The following is an 18,263-nucleotide window of genomic DNA, read 5'->3' on the forward strand; positions in this document are numbered from 1 at the left end:
GGGGAGGGCTGACCTTGAGGAGCCGGGAATGATCCCATTCCAACTTTCACTTTCGCTCCCGAGGGCCGGGGAGGGAGGGGAGGGATCGATCCATCGATCCTTCCAGCCGGGATCGATCCCAACCCGCTGGACTCTGCTCCGGAGCCGGGGTCAGGAAGGGCCGGGGTTCAGGGGCCTGGAATTTGTCCTTTCCCTCCTGGAGCTCGGGGGGGGGGGGACAGAGGGCACAGGGGGTGGTGGCACTGCCAGGGGATGGTGGCACTGACAGGGAATGGTGGCACTGGGAGGGGATGGTGGCACTGGGAGGGGATGGTGGCACTGACAGGTGACAAGGGATGGTGGCACTGACCAGTGACAGGGGATGGTGACACTGCCAGGGAATGGTGGCACTGCCAGGTGACAGGAGACAGGTGGCACTGCCAGGGAATGGGTGGCACTGACCAGTGACAGGGAATGGTGGCACTGGGAGGGAATGGTGGCATTGACAGGGGATGGTGGCACTGACAGGAGATGGTGGTACTGACAGGTGACAGGGGATGGTGGCACTGACAGGGGATGGTGGCACTGACCAGGGATGGTGGCACTGCCAGGGGATGGTGGCACTGACAGGAGATGGTGACACTGCCAGGGGATGGTGGCACTGACAGGTGACAGGGAATTGTGGCACTGACAGGGGAAGGTGGCACTGACAGGGGATGGTGGCACTGACAGGAGATGGTGGTACTGACAGGTGACAGGGGATGGTGGCACTGACAGGTAACAAGGGATGGTGGCACTGACAGGGGATGGTGGCACTGACCAGGGATGGAGGCACTGCCAGGGGATGGTGGCACTGACAGGAGATGGTGGCACTGACAGGAGATGGTGACACTGCCAGGGGATGGTGGCACTGACAGGGGAAGGTGGCACTGCCAGGGGATGGTGGCACTGACAGGTGACAGGGGATGGTGGCACTGACAGGGGAAGGTGGCACTGACAGGGGATGGTGGCACTGACAGGGAATGGTGGCACTGACAGGGAATGGTGGCACTGACAGGGAATGGTGGCACTGACAGGTGACAGGGAATGGTGGCACTGACAGGGGATGGTGGTACTGACAGGGGACAGGAGATGGTGACACTGACAGGAGATGGTGGCACTGACAGGTAACAGGGGATGGTGGCACTGACAGGTAACAAGGGATGGTGGCACTGACAGGGGATGGTGGCACTGACCAGGGATGGAGGCACTGCCAGGGGATGGTGGCACTGACAGGGGATGGTGGCACTGACAGGAGATGGTGGCACTGACAGGAGATGGTGACACTGCCAGGGGATGGTGGCACTGACAGGGGAAGGTGGCACTGCCAGGGGATGGTGGCACTGACAGGTGACAGGGGATGGTGGCACTGACAGGGGAAGGTGGCACTGACAGGGGATGGTGGCACTGACAGGGGAAGGTGGCACTGCCAGGGGATGGTGGCACTGACAGGTGACAGGGGATGGTGGCACTGACAGGGGATGGTGGTACTGACAGGTGACAGGGAATGGTGGCACTGACAGGGGATGGTGGCACTGAGAGGAGATGGTGGCACTGACAGGGAATGGTGGCACTGACAGGTGACAGGGAATGGTGGCACTGACCACTGACAGGGAATTGTGGCACTGCCAGGGGATGGTGGCACTGCCAGGGGACAGGAGATGGTGACACTGACAGGAGATGGTGGCACTGACAGGTGACAGGTGGCACTGGCAGGTGACAGGGGATGGTCGAGAAGAGCCCCTGGAGCCGGGAGACCCCCCCAAAACGATGCAGGACACCCCAAAAGGTCACCCGAGGGCCTCAGAGGGACGTGGGACACCCCGAGAGGTGACCTGAGGGGCCCGGGGGGGCTCCAGGGGACCCCAAAACAGGACCCGAAGGGAGTCAGGGGAGAGCAGGGACCCCAACACGTCACCTGGGGGGGTGGGGTGGTCACCGGGCACCCCAAAATGTCACCCGAGGGGGTCCCCAGGACACCCCAAAAAGGGGGTCTCGGGGGGGGGAGGAGCAGCCAATGGGACCCCCGGGCTGGGGGGGGGGCGTGACGTCACGGGGGGGGGGAAGAGACTCCCCCCCGATGTCCCCGGGGTCGTTCCCCCCCCCAGGGGAGGACAACACACGGGTCACCTCCCCGGGGGAGCCTCTCCCAGTCCTCCCAGTCCTCCCAGTCCCCCCCCCCGCAAAAACCCCTCCTACTGTCCACCGGTCCGCCCCCAGTGTCCCCAAATCCCCCCAGTCCCTCCCAGTGCCCCCCAATCCCATCCAAGTCCCTCCCAGTTCCCCCAGTCCTCTCCCATTCCCTTCCCAGTCCATCCCAGTGCCTTCCATTTCCCCCCATTCCCCTCCCAGTCCCTCCCAGTCCCCCCCACTCCCCTCCCAGTCCCTTCCAGTGCCCCCAAATCCCCTCCCAGTTGCCCTCAAATCCCCCCCACACTGCCCCCCATTCCCCTCCCAGTTTCCCCCAGTCTCTCCCAGTCCCTCCCATTCCCCCCACGCTCCCCCCCGTCCCCCCCACTCCCCTCCCAGTCCCTCCCAGTGCCCTCCATTCCCCTCCATTCCCCTCCCAGTCCCTCCCAGTGCCCCCAAATCCCCTCCCAGTCCCTCCCAGTGCCCCCCCGAGGTGCCCGCGGGGTCGTTGCCCCCAAGGGGGGGGTTTATAAAAGCCCCCGGTGACACTCTGGGGGGGTTTGTCTCAGCCATGGCCCCCTCCCCGCGCCCCTGGGTGGCCCTGGTGGCCCTGCTGGTGGCCTTGGTGGCCCCCCCGGCGCGGGGGTGGGACCGGAACACCCGCACCGCGACCCTCTCGGTGGTGAACGGGGGGTCCTGGGGCTTCTGGGGCCACACCGAGTTCTGCCCCAGGGGGGCTTTTGCCACCGGCCTCGAACTGAAGGTGGGATTTGGGGGCGTCCGGGGGGGGGGGTTAAGAGGGGAAAAACGGGGGGGGACATGGAGGGGACACGGTGGGGGGACATGAGTGGGACACGGGGGGACACACAGGGGGGACATGGAGGGGACACGGGGGGGGACAAACGGGGGGGACACGGGGGGGACACGGGGGGGACACGGGGGGACACACAGGGGGGACATGGAGGGGACACGGGGGGGGGACACGGGGGGGACACGGGGGGGACACGGGGGGGACACGGAGGGGGGACATGGAGGGGACACGAGGGGACACACGGGGGGGACACGGGGGGGGACACGAGGGGGACACACGGGGGGGGACACGAGGGGGGGGACACGAGGGGGGACGTGGGGGACACAAGGGGGGGGACACGGGGGGGACAAACGGGGGGACACGGGGGGGACACGGAGGGGGGACATGGAGGGGACACACGAGGGGGACACACGAGGGGGACACGGGGGGGACACGGGGGGGGACACGAGGGGGTACACGGGGAGGACACGCGAGGGGGACACACGGGGGGGACACGGAGGGGGTTGGGGGAGACAAAGGGCAAACGGGGGGGACACGGGGAGGGCACTGGGAGGGCACGGGGGGGGCACGGGGGGGGCACGGGGGGGACACGGGGGGACAAACGAGGAGCACATGGAGGGGACCCGGGGGGGTGGTGGGGGGGTTGGGGGGTCAAATTGGGGGGGACACACACGGGGGAGTGACGGGGGGGTCGGGGGGACACGAGGGGGACACGGGGGGGTTTGGGGGGACAAATTGGGGGGGACACACCCGGGGGAGTGACGGGGGGGTCGCGGGGACACGAGGGGGACACGGGGGCTGGGGGGGGGGTTGGGGGGGACACGGAGGGGACCCGGGGGGGGGGTGTGACAGGATTTTGGGGGTCTCCAGATCCAGCCCTACCAGGGATTTTGGGGGGACGACACGGGACTCAACGGGGTCCTGCTGCTCTGCCAAGGGGGGGAAAGAATCACCTCCACTGTGGGGCCGTGAGTGACCGGGGGGGGGCCACTGGGGGGGCCACTGGGGGGGCCACTGGGGGGCCACTGGGGGGGGCTGGGTGGCCACGGGGTCCTTGCATGGGGTGGCCCAGGGGGGTCTCTCTGGGGTGGGGGCCGTGGGGCACTTGTGGGGTGGCCCTTGGGGGGCTGGGGTGGGTGTGGGTGGTGCCTGTGGGGGTCCCTGTCTCTGGTGGCCACTGGGGCACCTGCTGAGCTGGGGGTGGTGGCCACAAGTTGCCCAACTGTGGGGAACCCCCACATTGAGTCCCTCCGTGGCCAACATGACCCTTACAAGGCCAACACTACCCATCAAAGGCCACCATGACCCAACCATGGCCACCATGACCCAACTATGGCCACCATGACACTTCCATGGCCACCATGACACTTCCATGGCCACCATGACCCAACCATCGCCATGATGACCCTTCTAAGGCCACCATATTGCAACCATGGCCACCATGACCCTTCTATGACCACCATGACCCCTCCATGGCCACCATGACCCTTCCAATGCCACCATGACCCAACCACAACCACCATGACCCTTCCATGGCCACCATGACCCAACCATGGCCACCACGACCCAACCACAACCACCATAACCCAACCAAGGCCACCATGACACTTCCATGGCCACCACTCCCCATCAAAGGCCACCATGACCCAACCACAACCACCATGACCCAACCACAACCACCATGACCCAACCACAACCACCATGACCCTTCCATGGCCACCATGACCCAACCACAACCACCATGACTCAACCATGGCCACCGTGACCCTTCCAATGTCACCATGACCCAACCACCACCACCATGACCCAACCACGGCCACCATGACCCAACCACGGCCACCATGACCCAACCATGGCCACTGGTATCCATCCAAGGCCACCACGACCCAACCACAACCCCCATGACCCAACCACGCCCCCTCCATGACGTTCCTCCACGTCCCCTCCTCCCACCCCCCCCCCCCCCTCAAGGCCACCTCACCCCGGGGGGGAGGGTCTCAGGGGGGGGGTTCCCTCCTGACCTTTGCCCTTGTCCCCCCTCCCGACTGCCCCCCAGGTTCGGCTCCTGGTCCCGGGCGGCCTCGTGCCCCCCCGGGGCTCACCTGGTGGCCTTCCGGCTGGAGGTGGAGGCCCCGCGGGGCGTCTGGGACGACACGGCCGCCAACAGCCTGGACGGGCTCTGCTCCGACGGCTCCCACCTCTCGCCGGCGTTCAGCCCCAGGGGCTCCCTGGGCGACTGGAGCCCCACCTGCCCCCCGGCCTGGGGGGGTCTGCGGGATCCGCACCCGCGTCGACCAGTCCCGGGACGACATCGACGACACCGGGCTCAACGACGTCCAGCTCATCTGCTGCCCGCCCCTCTAGCCCGGGAGGGGCACCAGACACACACCCCCCCCCAGACCCCCTCCCCAGAACCCCCTTTTGCCCCCCAGGACCCCCCCGTTAAACTGGAGGAGGAAGGAGCCGCCGTCTCCTCGTTCCTGGGATGGGTTTGGGGGGTCTCTGGAGCCGTGGGGGGGGTTGGGGGACACCGGGGGGGGGGCACCTGGGGGGCTCCGGGGGGACCGGGAGGAGGGGCAGGATGCCCAAGGTGACACCTGAGGGTCTCTGGGTGCCCTGGGGGTCCTTAGGGGTGCCCGGGGGGGTCCCCCCCGAGGCCCAGGTACCACCCAGGGCTCCGGGGGGTCCTTGAGGAGCCCCCCGATCTCTCCATGGGGACCTTTGGGACACCCGTGGCCACCTAAAGGTGCTCCGTGACCACCTGGATGTCCCCCCAGGTGACACCCGGGGGAGCTCTGGGGGCTCTGGGGGGGTCTCTGGGGGCTCCTGGGGGTCTTTGGGGGTTCCTGGGTGGTCTTTGGGGGCTCCTGGGGGGTCTCAGGGGGTCTCCTGGGGGGTCTTTGGGGGCTCCTGGGGGGTCTCTGGGGGCTCCTGGGGGGTCTTTGGGGGTTCCTGGGGGGTCTCAGGGGGCTCCTGGGGGGTCTTTGGGGGTTCCCGGGTGGTCTTTGGGGGCTCCTGGGGGGTCTCTGGGGGCTCCTGGGGGGTCTTTGGGGGTTCCTGGGTGGTCTTTGGGGGCTCCTGGGGGGTCTCAGGGGTCTCCTGGGGGGTCTTTGGGGGCTCCTGGGGGGTCTCAGGGGGCTCCTGGGGGGTCCCTGGGGTCCTGGGGGGGTCCATGGGGACCCCAAGGAGCTCCAGGGTGGCCCAGGGGTGACACTTGTGGCCACCTCAGGTGGTCTCTGGTACCTGGAGGGGGAGGAGGGGGGGGGGCGTGTCCCCAAGGGGGCGGGGCCACCACAGGTGTGTCCAGGTGTGTGTGTGGGGGGGTGTCCCCTAATTGGGGTATTTTGGGGGTGTCCCCCCCCCCCAAAACGGAGCCACGGTTGAAAATCAGTAAAACTTTTATTGGTTCTCCCAAAATCGGAAATTCCCCCCCCCCCCAAAATTCGCTTCCCCTCCCCCACCCCCTCCCCCACCCCCCCATTAAAGTGAAAACAGCAAAATAAAGGGGGGGGGGAGGGGTAAAGGACCCACCCCCCCCCCCCAAGACCCCCAAAACCATCACCAAGAAGAGCCCCCCCCGCCCCCCACCCCGATTTAAACCCCCCCTCATTAATTAACGACCCCCATAAATTACAACCCCCCACACACCCCCCCACCCCCCAAAAATCAAAGGGGGGGAGGGGATGCCCTTCCTGCCCCTCCCCCACCCCAACTGGGGGGGTCTCCCCTCAACTTGGGGGGGTCACCCTCGATTTGGGGGGGGTCACCCCTCAATTTAGGGATCAAACCCCCCCCAGTTTAAGGGTTTCACCCCAATTCAGGGGTCGCCCCCCCAACTTGGGGGTCACCCCCCAAATTTAAGGGTCACCGTCCTCAAATTTAAGGGTCACCCCCCAAATTTAAGGGTCACCCTCCCCCAAATTTAAGGGTCACTCCAAATTTAAGGGTCACCCCCCAAATTTAAGGGTCACCCCCCTCTCCCCTCATCCCCGTTGGAATTTGGGGGTCACCCCCACGGCCTCTGGGATTTGGGGGGGTGACAACCCCGACCCCACACCGAGGTGAGGTTTTGGGGGGAAGGGGGTGACAACCCCGACCTCAGGGTAATTTGGGGGTCACCCCCCACGGCCTGGGGGTGTTTTTGGGGGTGACAACCCCATTTCCTTTAGAATTTGGGGTTCAGGGGTGACAACAACCATTGGATTTGGGGGGTGACAACAACCCCCTCCCCATTTCAATTTGGGAGTCACCCCCCCCATGGCCTGGGGGTGTTTTTGGGGGTGACAACAACCCCGTCCCCACTGGAATTTGGGTTTCTGGGCTGACAACAACCACTGGATTTGGGGGTCACCCCTCCCACGGCCTGGGGGTGTTTTTGGGGGTGACAACCCCATTTCCTTTAGAATTTGGGGTTCAGGGGTGACAACAACCATTGGATTTGGGGGTAACAACCCCCCCGCCCCATTTCAATTTGGGGGTCACCCCCCCACGGCCTGTGGGTGTTTTTGGGGGTGACAACAACCCCGTCCCCACTGGAACTGGGGGGGTTTGGGGGGTGACAACCCCACCCCCACCTCAATTTGGGGGTCACCCCCAGGGCCTGGGTTGGTTTTGAGGGGGTGACAACAACCACTGGAATTTTGGGGTTGACGACCCCGTTCCCACAAGTCCATGGGGGAGTTTGGGGGGGGTGACAACAACAACCCCCTGCCCCCAAATCAAGGTGGGGGTGACAACAACAACCCCCCATCCCCAAATAACGTGGGGGTGACAACAACAACCCCCATCCCCAAATAATGTGGGGGTGACAACAACAACCCCCATCCCCAAATAATGTGGGGGTGACAAAAACAACAACCCCCCGTCCCCAAATCAAGGTGGGGGTGACAACAACAACCCCTGTGGGGTCACCCCCCGGGCTGGGGGGTTTGGAGGGGAGCCCCCACTGGAATTTGGGGGTCGCCCCCACAGCCTGTGATGGTTTTTGAGGGTGACAACCCCCGTCCCCCCCTGTGACCTGGGGGTCACCCCCACGGCCTGTAGGGTTTGAAGGGGTGACAACAACCCCATCCCCACATTGACAGGGGAGTTTGGGCGGGTGACAACAACCCCCTGTCCCCAAATCAATGTGAGGGTCACCCCCACGGCCTGCGGGGTTTGTAGGTGACAACAACCCCTGTCCCCACACTGATGGGGGAGTTTGGGGGGGGTGACAACAACCCCCTGTCCCCATCATCAACACAGGGGTCATCCCCACACCCTGTAGGGTTTGAAGGGGTGACAACAACCCTGTCCCCACATTGTTTGGGGAGTTTGGGGGGTGACAACAACCCCCTGTCCCCAAATCAATGTGGGGGTCGTCCCCACACCCTGTAGGGTTGGAAGGGGTGACAACAACCCCGTCCCCACATTGATGGGGGAGTTTGGGGGGGTGACAACCACCCCCTGTCCCCAAATCAATGTGGGGGTCACCCCCAGGCCCTGTGGTGGTTTTGGGGGTGACAACCCCCCATCCCCAAATCAACATGGGGGTCACCCCCACACCCTGTAGGGTTTGAAGGGGTGACAACAACCCCGTCCCCACGTTGATGAGGGAGTTTGGAGGGGTGACAACAACCCCCTGTCCCCAGATCAATATGGGGGTCACCCCCGTGGCCTGTGATGGTTTTGAGGGTGACAACAACCCCTTCCCCACGTTGACAGGGGAGTTTGGGGGGTGACAACAACCCCCCTGTGATGGTTTTGGGGATGACAACAACCCCGTCCCCACATTGATCTGGGAGTTTGGGGGGTGACAACAACCCCCCATCCCCAAATCAACGTGGGGGTCACCCCCAGGCCCTGCGGGGTCTGTAGGTGACAACAACCCCGTCCCCCCCGTGCTGGTTCTGGGGGTTGTTGCTGTTCCCCACAACCCCCGTCCCCCCCCACAAGCCGGGGGTCCCCCCCCAGACCCCCGGGGGGGTCTCAGTTGTCGTCGTCGCTGTCGTCGGGGCTGATGGCCGGGCTGGTGAGGCTGTAGGTGGGCGACGTGGGGCTGTAGCCGGGGGACGTGGGGCTGTAGGTGGAGCCCTTGGGCGACGTGGGGCTGTAGGTGGGCGAGGTGGGGCTGTACTTGGGCGAGGTGGGGCTGTAGGTGGGCGACGTGGGGCTGTACTTGGGCGACGTGGGGGTGTAGACGGGGGACGTGGGGCTGTAGGTGGGCGAGGTGGGGCTGTACTTGGGCGTGGTGGGGCTGTAGGTGGGCGAGGTGGGGCTGTACTTGGGGGACGTGGGGCTGTACTTGGGCGAGGTGGGGCTGTACTTGGGCGAGGTCGGGGTGTACTCGGGGGAGCTGGGGCTGTAGCTGGGGCTGGTCGGGGTGTACTTGGGGGACGTGGGGCTGTAGCTGGGGCTGCTGGGGCTGTAGCTGGGGCTGCTGGGGGTGTAGGTGGGCGACTGAGGGGTGTAGCGGGGGCTGGACGGGGAGTAACTGGGCGAGGTGGGGCTGTAACTGGGGGAGGTGGGGCTGTAACTGGGCGAGGTGGGGCTGTAGTTGGGCGAGGTCGGGGTGTAGTTGGGGCTGGTGGGGCTGTAACTGGGCGAGGTGGGGCTGTAGCTGGGGGAGGTTGGGGTGTAGTTGGGGCTGGTGGGGCTGTAGTTGGGGCTGGTGGGGCTGTAACTGGGCGAGGTGGGGCTGTAACTGGGCGAGGTGGGGCTGTAGCTGGGGGAGGTGGGGCTGTAACTGGGAGAGGTCGGGCTGTAACTGGGGGAGGTCGGGCTGTAGCTCGGCGAGGTGGGGCTGTAACTGGGCGACGTGGGGCTGTAACTGGGGGAGGTCGGGCTGTAACTGGGAGAAGTGGGGCTGTAGCTGGGCGAGGTGGGGCTGTAGCTGGGCGAGGTGGGGCTGTAGCTGGGGGAAGTGGGGCTGTAACTGGGGGAAGTGGGGCTGTAGCTGGGCGAGGTGGGGCTGTAACTGGGCGAGGTGGGGCTGTAGTTGGGCGAGGTGGGGCTGTAGCTGGGGGAGGTGGGGCTGTAGCTGGGCGAGGTGGGGCTGTAGCTGGGGCTCTGGGGGGTGTAGCCGCCCGGCGAGCGCGGTTCGTAGGCGGGGGACGTTGGGCTGTAGCTGGGGGACATGGCCCCGCCTGCGGAGAGGGGACACGGGGGGGTTACACGGGGGGTACCGGGGGGGGTTGGGGTGTCGGAGAGGGTTGGGGGGTCTGTCAGGGGGTGTTGGGGTGTTGTTGGGTGTTGGTGTTGGTGTTGGGGTGTTGAGGTGTGCGAGGGGGTGGTGTGGGGGTCTGTGAGGGGGTGTTGGGGTGTTGCTGGGTGTTGTTGGGGTGTTGGGGTGTGCAAGGGTGTTACAGAGCATTGAGGCGTCTGTGAGGGGGTGTTGTTGGGTGTTGTTGGGGGTGTTGTTGGGGTGTTGTGATGTGCGAGGGGGTGGTGTGAGGGTGTTACAGAATGTTTGGGGGTCTGTGAGGGGTGTTGTTGGGTGTTGGTGTGTTGAGGTGTGTGAGGGGGTGGTGGGGGTGTTGTAGAGTGTTGGGGGAGGTCTGTCAGGGGGTGTTGTGTTGTTGGGGTGTGTGAGGGGGTGATGTGGGGGTGTTACAGTGTGTTGGGGTGTTGTGGGGGGTGTTGGGTGTTGTTGGGGTGTTGTAGAGTGTTGGGTTGTTGTTGGGGTGTGCGAGAGGGTGGTGTGGGGGCGTTAGAGAGGGTTATGAGGTCTGTGAGGGGGTGTTGGGGTGTTGTTGGGGTGTTGTCGGGGTGTGTGAGGGGGCGTTGTGGGGGTCTGTGAGGGGTGTTGGGGTGTTGTGAAGGGGTGGTGTGAGGGTGTTACAGAGCGTTGGAGGGTCTGTCAGGGGGTGTTGGGGTGTTGTTGGGGTGTGTGAGGGGGTGTTGTGGGGGCCTGTGAGGGGTGTTGGGGTGTGTGATGGGTGGTGTGGGGCTGTTACAGAGTGTTGGGGGGTCTGTGAGGGGGTGTTGTTGGTATGTTGGGGTGTTGAGGTGTGCGAGGGGGTGGTGTGGGGGTCTGTGAGGGGGTGTTGGGGTGTTTTCGGGGTGTTGGGGTGTGTGAGGGGGTGCTGTGGGGGTGTTACAGAGTGTTGGGGGGTCTGTGAGGGGGTGTTGTTGGTATGTTGAGGTGTTGGGGTGTGTGAGGGGGTGGTGTGGGGGTGTTACAGAGTGTTGGGGGTGTTTTGGAGTCCTGTAGGGGTGTGAGTGGCTGTAAGGGGTGTTTTTAGGGTATTTTTGGGTGTTTCGGGGGTGTTTGGGGGTATTTTTGGGTGTTTTGGGTGTTTCGGGGGTGTTTGGGGGTATTTTTGGGTGTTTTGGGGGTATTTCGGGGGTGTTCTCGTGCTGTACTCACCGGGGGAGGGGATGTAGGGGCTGGAGGGTCCGGGGGACCCCGGGGACCCCGGGGTGGGCGACCAGGCCGGGGAGTAGCCGGGGCTGAACCCGGAGGCGTCGGAGGCGGCGCTGGGGGAGAACCCGGCACCCCCCGGGGTCATCCCGCTGCCTGGGGGGGCAAAAACAGGGTCAGGACCCCCAAAACAACCCCCAAACTACCCCTTGGACCCCCCCGGGGTCATCCTGCTGCCTGGGGGGGCAAAAACAGGGTCAGGACCCCAAAAACAACCCCCAAAATACCCCTGGCACCCCTGGGGTCATCCTGTTGCCTGGGGGGGCAACAACAGGGTCAGGACCTCCAAAACAACCCCCCAAACTACCCCTGGGACCCCCCGGGGTCATCCCCCTGCCTGGGGGGGCAAAAACAGGGTCAGGACCCCCAAAACAACCCCCAAACTACCCCTTGGACCCCCCCGGGGTCATCCCCCTGCCTGGGGGGGCAAAAACAGGGTCAGGACCCCCAAAACAACACCTCAAACTACCCCTGGCACCCCTGGGGTCATCCTGTTGCCTGGGGGGGCAACAACAGGGTCAGAACCCCCAAAACAACCCCCCAAACTACCCCTGGGACCCCCCGGGGTCATCCCCCTGCCTGGGGGGGCAAAAACAGGGTCAGGACCCCCAAAACAACCCCCAAAATACCCCCAGCACCCCCCGGGGTCATCCCGCTGCCTGGGGGGGTAAAAACAGGGTCAGGACCCCCAAAACAACCCCCCAAACCCAACCTGGCACCCCCCGGGGTCATCCCGCTGCCTGGGGGGCAAAACCAGGGTCAGGACCCCCAAAACAACCCCCAAACTACCCCTGGGACCCCCCGGGGTCATCCCCCTGCCTGGGGGGGCAAAAACAGGGTCAGGACCCCCAAAACAACCCCCAAACTACCCCTTGGACCCCAACCAACCCTCCAAACAGAAACCCCCAAAGTGCCCCCAGGACCCCCAACCAACCCCCCAAAGTGCCCCCAGAACATCCCCAAATTGCCCCAGGGACCCCCAAACATCCCAGTGACCCCCATGTTACCCCCAAACCCCCCCAACAGCCCCCAAAACCCCCCCAACCCCCCCATCACATCCCAGTTCACCCCCCAGCATATCCCAGTGACCCCCAGTTTACCCCCAGTCTGCCCCAGAGCCCCCCAAATCCCCTCCCAGCCATCCCAGTGACCCCCCATTTTACCCCCAACCCCCCCTCAACAGCCCCCCAACCCCCCCTCACATCCCAGTTCACCCCCCAGCCATCCCAGTGACCCCCAGTTTACCCCCAAACCCCCCTTAACAGCCCCCCAAGCCCCCCCACATCCCAGTTCACCCCCCAGCATATCCCAGTGACCCCCAGTTTACCCCAGTGACCCCCAGTCTGCCCCAGGGCCCCCCAAATCCCCTCCCAGCCATCCCAGTGACCCCCAGTTTACCCCCAAACCCCCCTCAACAGCCCCCCAACCCCTGCCCCACATCCCAGTTCACCCCCCAGCATATCCCAGTGACCCCCAGTTTACCCAGTGACCCCCAGTCTGCCCCAGGGCCCCCCAAATCCCCTCCCAGCCATCCCAGTGACCCCCAGTTTACCCCCCCAGCCCCTCCCAGTGCTCCCAGTGCTCCCCACTCACCGACACTGGGGGACCAGGCGCCGTAGGCGGGCGTGGCCGCCTGGTTCCAGGGGGTCATGGCGGGGGACATCCCCCCCATGGGGCTGGGGGCCGACCCAAAGAACATCCCCGTGGCTGTGGAGAGACGGGGGAGGAGGGTCAGAGGTGGGGCAGGCCGGGGGGACCCCAAAATTTGAGAGGGACCCCAAAATCTGGGGGATCCCCCTCCCACTGGGGTGACTGGGATGGGCTGGGGGCGGCCTGGGGGATGTTGGGGGGTTTCATGTCACCACCCCTGGGGTGTCCCCCCCTCATCCCCTGTGGGTTCCAGGTGTCCCAGTCCTGGGGGACCCCAAAATCTGGGGGGGAGCCCAAAAATCTGGAGGGGAAACCCCAAAATCTGGGGGATCCCCTTCCCACTGGGGTGACTGGGATGGGCTGGGGGATGTTGGGGGGCTTCGTGTCACCACCCCTGGGGTGTCCCCCCCTCATCCCCTGTGGGTTCCAGGTGTCCCAGTCCTGGGGGACCCCAAAATCTGGGGGGGAGCCCAAAAATCTGGAGGGGAAACCCCAAAATCTGGGGGATCCCCTTCCCACTGGGGTGACTGGGATGGGCTGGGGGCGGCCTGGGGGATGTTGGGGGATTTCATGTCACCACCCCTGGGGTGTCCCCCCATCAGCCCCTGTGGGATCCAGGTGTCCCAGTCCTGGGGGACCCCAAAATCTGGGGGGGGGCCCAAAAATCTGGAGGGAACCCCCAAAATCCCACCATGGGGGATCCAGGTGACCCAGGGCAGGGTGATGGTGGTGACCTTGGGGGGCTTCGTGTCACCACCCCTGGGGTGTCCCCCCTTCATCTCCTGTGGGATCCAGGTGTCCCAGCCCTGAGGGACCCCAAAATCTGGGGGATACCCCAAAATCTGGGGGGGAAACCCCAAAATCTGGGAGACCCCCTTCCCACTGGGGTGACTGGGATGGGCTGGGGGCGGCCTGGGGGATGTTGGGGGGCTTCGTGTCACCACCCCTGGGGTGTCCCCCCCATCATCCCCTGTGGGATCCAGGTGTCCCAGTCCTGGGGGACCCCAAAATCTGGGGGGGAGACCAAAAATCTGGGGGGACCCCAAAACCTGAGGGGACCCCAAAACCTGGAGGTGTCCCTTCTTCCCAAGTTGTCCAGATCAGGGTGATGGTGGTGGCAACCACAACCTTGAGGGTCTCCTTGTGACCATCCCTGGGCTGTCCCTGCTCCTTCTCAGGGTGTCCCAGCCCTGGGGGGACCCCAAATCTGAGGGGACCCCAAAATCTGAGTGGTCCTTCTCCAGCCATGGGGGTCCCACATGTCCAGGGGACCCAGGTCAGGGTGATGGTGGTGGCCACGATGACATTCAGGGTCTCCTTGTCACCACCCCTGGGCTGTCCCTGCTCCTTCTCAGGGTGTCCCAGTCCAGGGGGACCCCAAAACCTGGTGGGACCCCAAAATCTGGGAGAACCCCAAGACCTGGGGGTGTCCCCTCTTCCCAAGAGGACCCAGGTCAGGGTGATGGTGGTGGCCACCACAGCCTTAAGGGCCTCCATGTCACCACCCCTGGGCTGTCCCTGCTCCTTCTCAGGGTGTCCCAGTCCGGGGGGACCCCAAAACCTGGTGGGACCCCAAAACCTGGGAGAACCCCAAGACCTGGGGGTGTCCCCTCTTCCCAACAGGACCCAGGACGAGGTGGTGGTGGCCACGATGACATTCAGGGTCTCCTTGTGACCATCCCTGGGCTGTCCCTGCTCCTTCCCAGGGTGTCCCAGCCCCGAGGGGACCCCAAAACCTGGAGGGACCCCAAAGTTGGGGGTGTGGGGGACTCACGGCCGCCGACGCCGAGCCCGGGCAGGGCGCTGGGAATCTCCATGCCGTGTTTGCACTTCTCGGCGTCGAGCAGGAGGTCGAAGCAGCCGGTGCCGGCCGGGGCCAGCTGGCCCAGCATGATGTTCTCCGAGACCCCCTTCATGGGGTCGCTCTCCCCGTGAGCCGCCGCCTCCATCAGCACGTCCACCTGGGGGGGGAACCCCAAAATCGGCCTCAGATCCCAAAATAACTCCCAAAATCAGCCTCAGATCCCAAATAAACCCTAAAATCCTTCAATAACCCCCAAAATCAGCCTCAGATCCCCCAAATACTCTAAAAAATCCCTATTTTCAAAATCAGCCTCAGAACCCCAAAATAACCCCCAAAATCAGCCTCAAACCCCCCAAAATCCTCTAAAAAAATCCCTATTTTCAAAATCAGTCTCAGAACCCCCAAATCAGCCTCAGATCCCAAAATAACCCCCAAAATCAGCCTCAGATCCCAAATAAACCCTAAAATCCTTCAATAACCCCCAAAATCATCCTCAAAACCCTCAAATAACCCCCAAAATCAGCCTCAGCCCCCAAATCCTTCAACAGCCCCCAAATCCTCCAATAAACCCCCCAAATCCCCAAGAACCCCCACAAACCTCCATTTCCAGCCCCCAAAACCCTTCCAACACCCCCAAATCCTCCTTCCAGAGCCCCAAATTCCCATTCCCACCCCTCGATGCCATTCCCAGCCCAATCCCCCATTCCCAATCCCATTCCCAATCCCATTCCCAGCCCCATTCCCAAACTCATTCCCGAAGGAGCACTCCATGAGGGGCCCGGCGTCCTGGCGGTTGACGCCGTGCCGGGTGATGGCCATCAGGTGTTCCCAGCCCCATTCCCAGCCCCAATCCCATCCCCAATCCCATCCCCAGTCCCATCCCCACCGTCTCCTCGAAGGAGCACTTCATGAGTGGCCCGGTGTCCTGGCGGTTGACGCCGTGCCGGGTGATGGCCATCAGGTGCCCGCGGGAGGTCATGGTGTCGCAGAGCAGCGCCAGGTGCCGGTAGTTGACGTAGGAGCCGTCGAAGGAGATGACGTGGTAGAGCTCCCGCTCCAGAGCCTTCCGCACCGCCTCGATGCCCAGAACCTGCCGGCACCGGCACGGATCGGGAGGGGGGCAGGATCAGAGGGGGGCACGGATCACAGGGGGGCACACCCATGCCAGTCCGGGGGTATGGGACACACACACACACAGGGGGGCAGGAATCCCTGAGATCCAGGGGTCCAGGAATCCCACCACTCAAGGATCTGGGTGTCCAGGACCCCTGAGATCCAAGGATCCAGGAATCCCACCAACCCAGGGCCCGGGTGTGCAGGATCCCTGAGATCCAGATATCCAAGATCCCTGAGATCCAGGGGTCCAGGAATGCCACCAACCCAGAGCCTGGGGGTGCAGGATCCCTGAGATCCAAGGATCCAGGAATGCCACCACCCAAGGGCCCGGGTGTGCAGGATCCCTGAGATCCAGATATCCAAGATCCCTGAGATCCAGGGGTCCAGGAATCCCATCACCCAAGGATTCAGGAGTCCAGGAATGCCACCAACCCAGGGCCTGGGGGTGCAGGAATCCCTGAGATCCAGGTATCCAAGATCCCTGAGATCCAGATATCCAAGATCCCTGAGATCCAGGGGTCCAGGAATCCCACCACTCAAGGATCTGGGTGTCCAGGACCCCTGAGATCCAGGGGTCCAAAAATCCCACCACCCAAGAATCCAGAGATCCAGGAATGCCACCATTCACGGATCTGGGTGCCCAGGATCCCTGAGATCCAGAGATCCAAGATCCCTGACATCCAGGGATGCAGGAACCTCCCCAACCCAGGGCCCGGGGGTGCAGGATCCCTGAGATCCAGATATCCAAGATCCCTGAGATCCAGGGGTCCAGGAATCCCACCAATCCAGGACCCCAGTGTCCAGGATCCTGAGATCCAGGGGTGCAGGAACCTTCGGGACCCAGAGGTCCCTCAAACCCCCTCCCAGGTGTCCCCAGGTGTCCCCAGGTGTGTCCCTCAAACCCCAGCCCAGGTGTGTCCCCAGGTGTCCCCCCCAGCCCAGGTGACTCACGGTGAAGATCTCCACGATGAGGCCCCAGATATCCCTCAAACCCCTTCCCAGGTGTCCCCAGATATCTCCAGGTGTCCCCCAGGTGTGTCCCTCAGCCCCCAGGTGTCCCCAGGTGTGTCCCTCAGCCCCCAGATGTCCCCAGGTGTGTCCCCAGGTGTGTCCCTCAGCCCCCAGATGTCCCCAGGTGTGTCCCTCAGCCCCCAGATGTCCCCAGGTGTGTCCCCAGGTGTGTCCCTCAGCCCCCAGATGTCCCCAGGTGTCCCCAGGTGTGTCCCTCAGCCCTCAGATGTCCCCAGGTGTCCCCAGATGCCCCCCGGTGTCCCCAGGTGTGTCCCTCAGCCCCCAGGTGTCCCCAGATGCCCCCAGGTATCCCCAGGTGTGTCCCTCAGCCCCCAGGTGTCCCCAGGTGTCCCCAGGTGTGTCCCTCAGCCCCCAGGTGTCCTCAGGTGTGTCCCTCAGCCCCCAGGTGTGTCCCCAGGTGTCCCCAGGTGTCCCCAGATGCCCCCAGGTGTCCCCAGGTGTGTCCCCAGATGCCCCCAGGTGTGTCCCCAGGTGTGTCCCTCAGCCCCCAGGTGTCCCCAGGTGTGTCCCCAGATGTCCCCCAGGTGTGTCCCTCAGCCCCCAGGTATCCCCAGGTGTCCCCAGGTGTGTCCCCAGATGTCCCCCAGGTGCCCCCCAGCGCAGGTGACTCACGGTGAAGATCTCCACGATGTCATTGGACGTTGTCCTCACGGGGTCCACGTCCTTCTCGCTCAGGACCCTCATGAGGCTCACGCCGTCCGTCTCCAGGATCCACTCCTGGAGCGCCTTGAACTCCCCGTCCTCGGTGATGATGATCTTCTTCTTGTTGTCCGTCTGGGGCAGGTGCATGTACACCTGGGGGGGGGGTAAAGGGGGGGTCAGGGGCACCCAGGGGGGCTGCTGGGGTGGGCAGGGGTGTTTGGGGGGTCCTAAAGGTCTCCTGGAACCTCCTCGAGGTCTCCAAGGAGAGCTCTGGGTGCTCCTTGAGCTCTACCTGGAGCCCCCCAAGCACCCTTGGGTGTTACCTGAGCACCTGGGGGGGGTAAAAGGGGGGTCAGGGGCACCCGGGGGGGCTGCTGGGGTGGGCAGGGGTGTTTGGGGGGTCTTAAAGGTCTCCTGGAACCTCCTCGAGGTCTCCAAGGAGAGCTCTGGGTGCTCCTCAAGCTCTACCTGGAGACCCTCCATCCCTTCCTGGAGCCCTCCAGGTGCTCCTGGAGACCCCTTACCCCTTCCTGGAGCCCTCCAGGTACCCCTGGGGACCCTCCAGGTACTCCTGGAGACCCTCCATCCCCTTCCTGGGCCCCTCCAGGTACCCCTGGGGTCCCTCCAGGTACTCCTGGAGACCCTCCACCCCTTCCTGG

General features: G+C 64.4%; 2 protein-coding genes across 2 annotated transcripts in view; one reads left to right on the forward strand and one right to left on the reverse strand.

The window, feature by feature from the left end:
• The first annotated feature begins 2,666 nt into the window (after window positions 1–2,666).
• On the forward strand, window positions 2,667–5,413 carry LOC127464369 (vitelline membrane outer layer protein 1 homolog). Its single transcript, XM_051774662.1, is given in 4 exon segments — window positions 2,667–2,911; window positions 3,830–3,927; window positions 5,016–5,220; window positions 5,222–5,413. Coding segments are annotated over 4 exon segments (597 nt in total). The 5' UTR covers window positions 2,667–2,719; the 3' UTR covers window positions 5,324–5,413.
• Window positions 5,414–8,800: 3,387 nt separating this feature from the next.
• LOC127464364 (DNA-directed RNA polymerase II subunit RPB1-like) overlaps window positions 8,801–18,263 on the reverse strand; it is a 42,587-nt gene continuing 33,124 nt past the window's right edge. The window contains 6 exon segments of the mRNA XM_051774660.1: window positions 8,801–10,083; window positions 11,307–11,456; window positions 12,954–13,067; window positions 14,785–14,971; window positions 15,701–15,904; window positions 17,575–17,757. Coding sequence (XP_051630620.1) covers window positions 8,927–10,083; window positions 11,307–11,456; window positions 12,954–13,067; window positions 14,785–14,971; window positions 15,701–15,904; window positions 17,575–17,757 — 1,995 coding nt within the window. The 3' untranslated portion in view covers window positions 8,801–8,926.

The sequence above is a fragment of the Manacus candei genome, unplaced genomic scaffold (assembly GCF_025592945.1).
Source record: "Manacus candei isolate 608988 ecotype Guabito, Panama unplaced genomic scaffold, ASM2559294v1 h1tg000213l, whole genome shotgun sequence".
Taxonomy (NCBI): Eukaryota; Metazoa; Chordata; class Aves; order Passeriformes; family Pipridae; genus Manacus; species Manacus candei.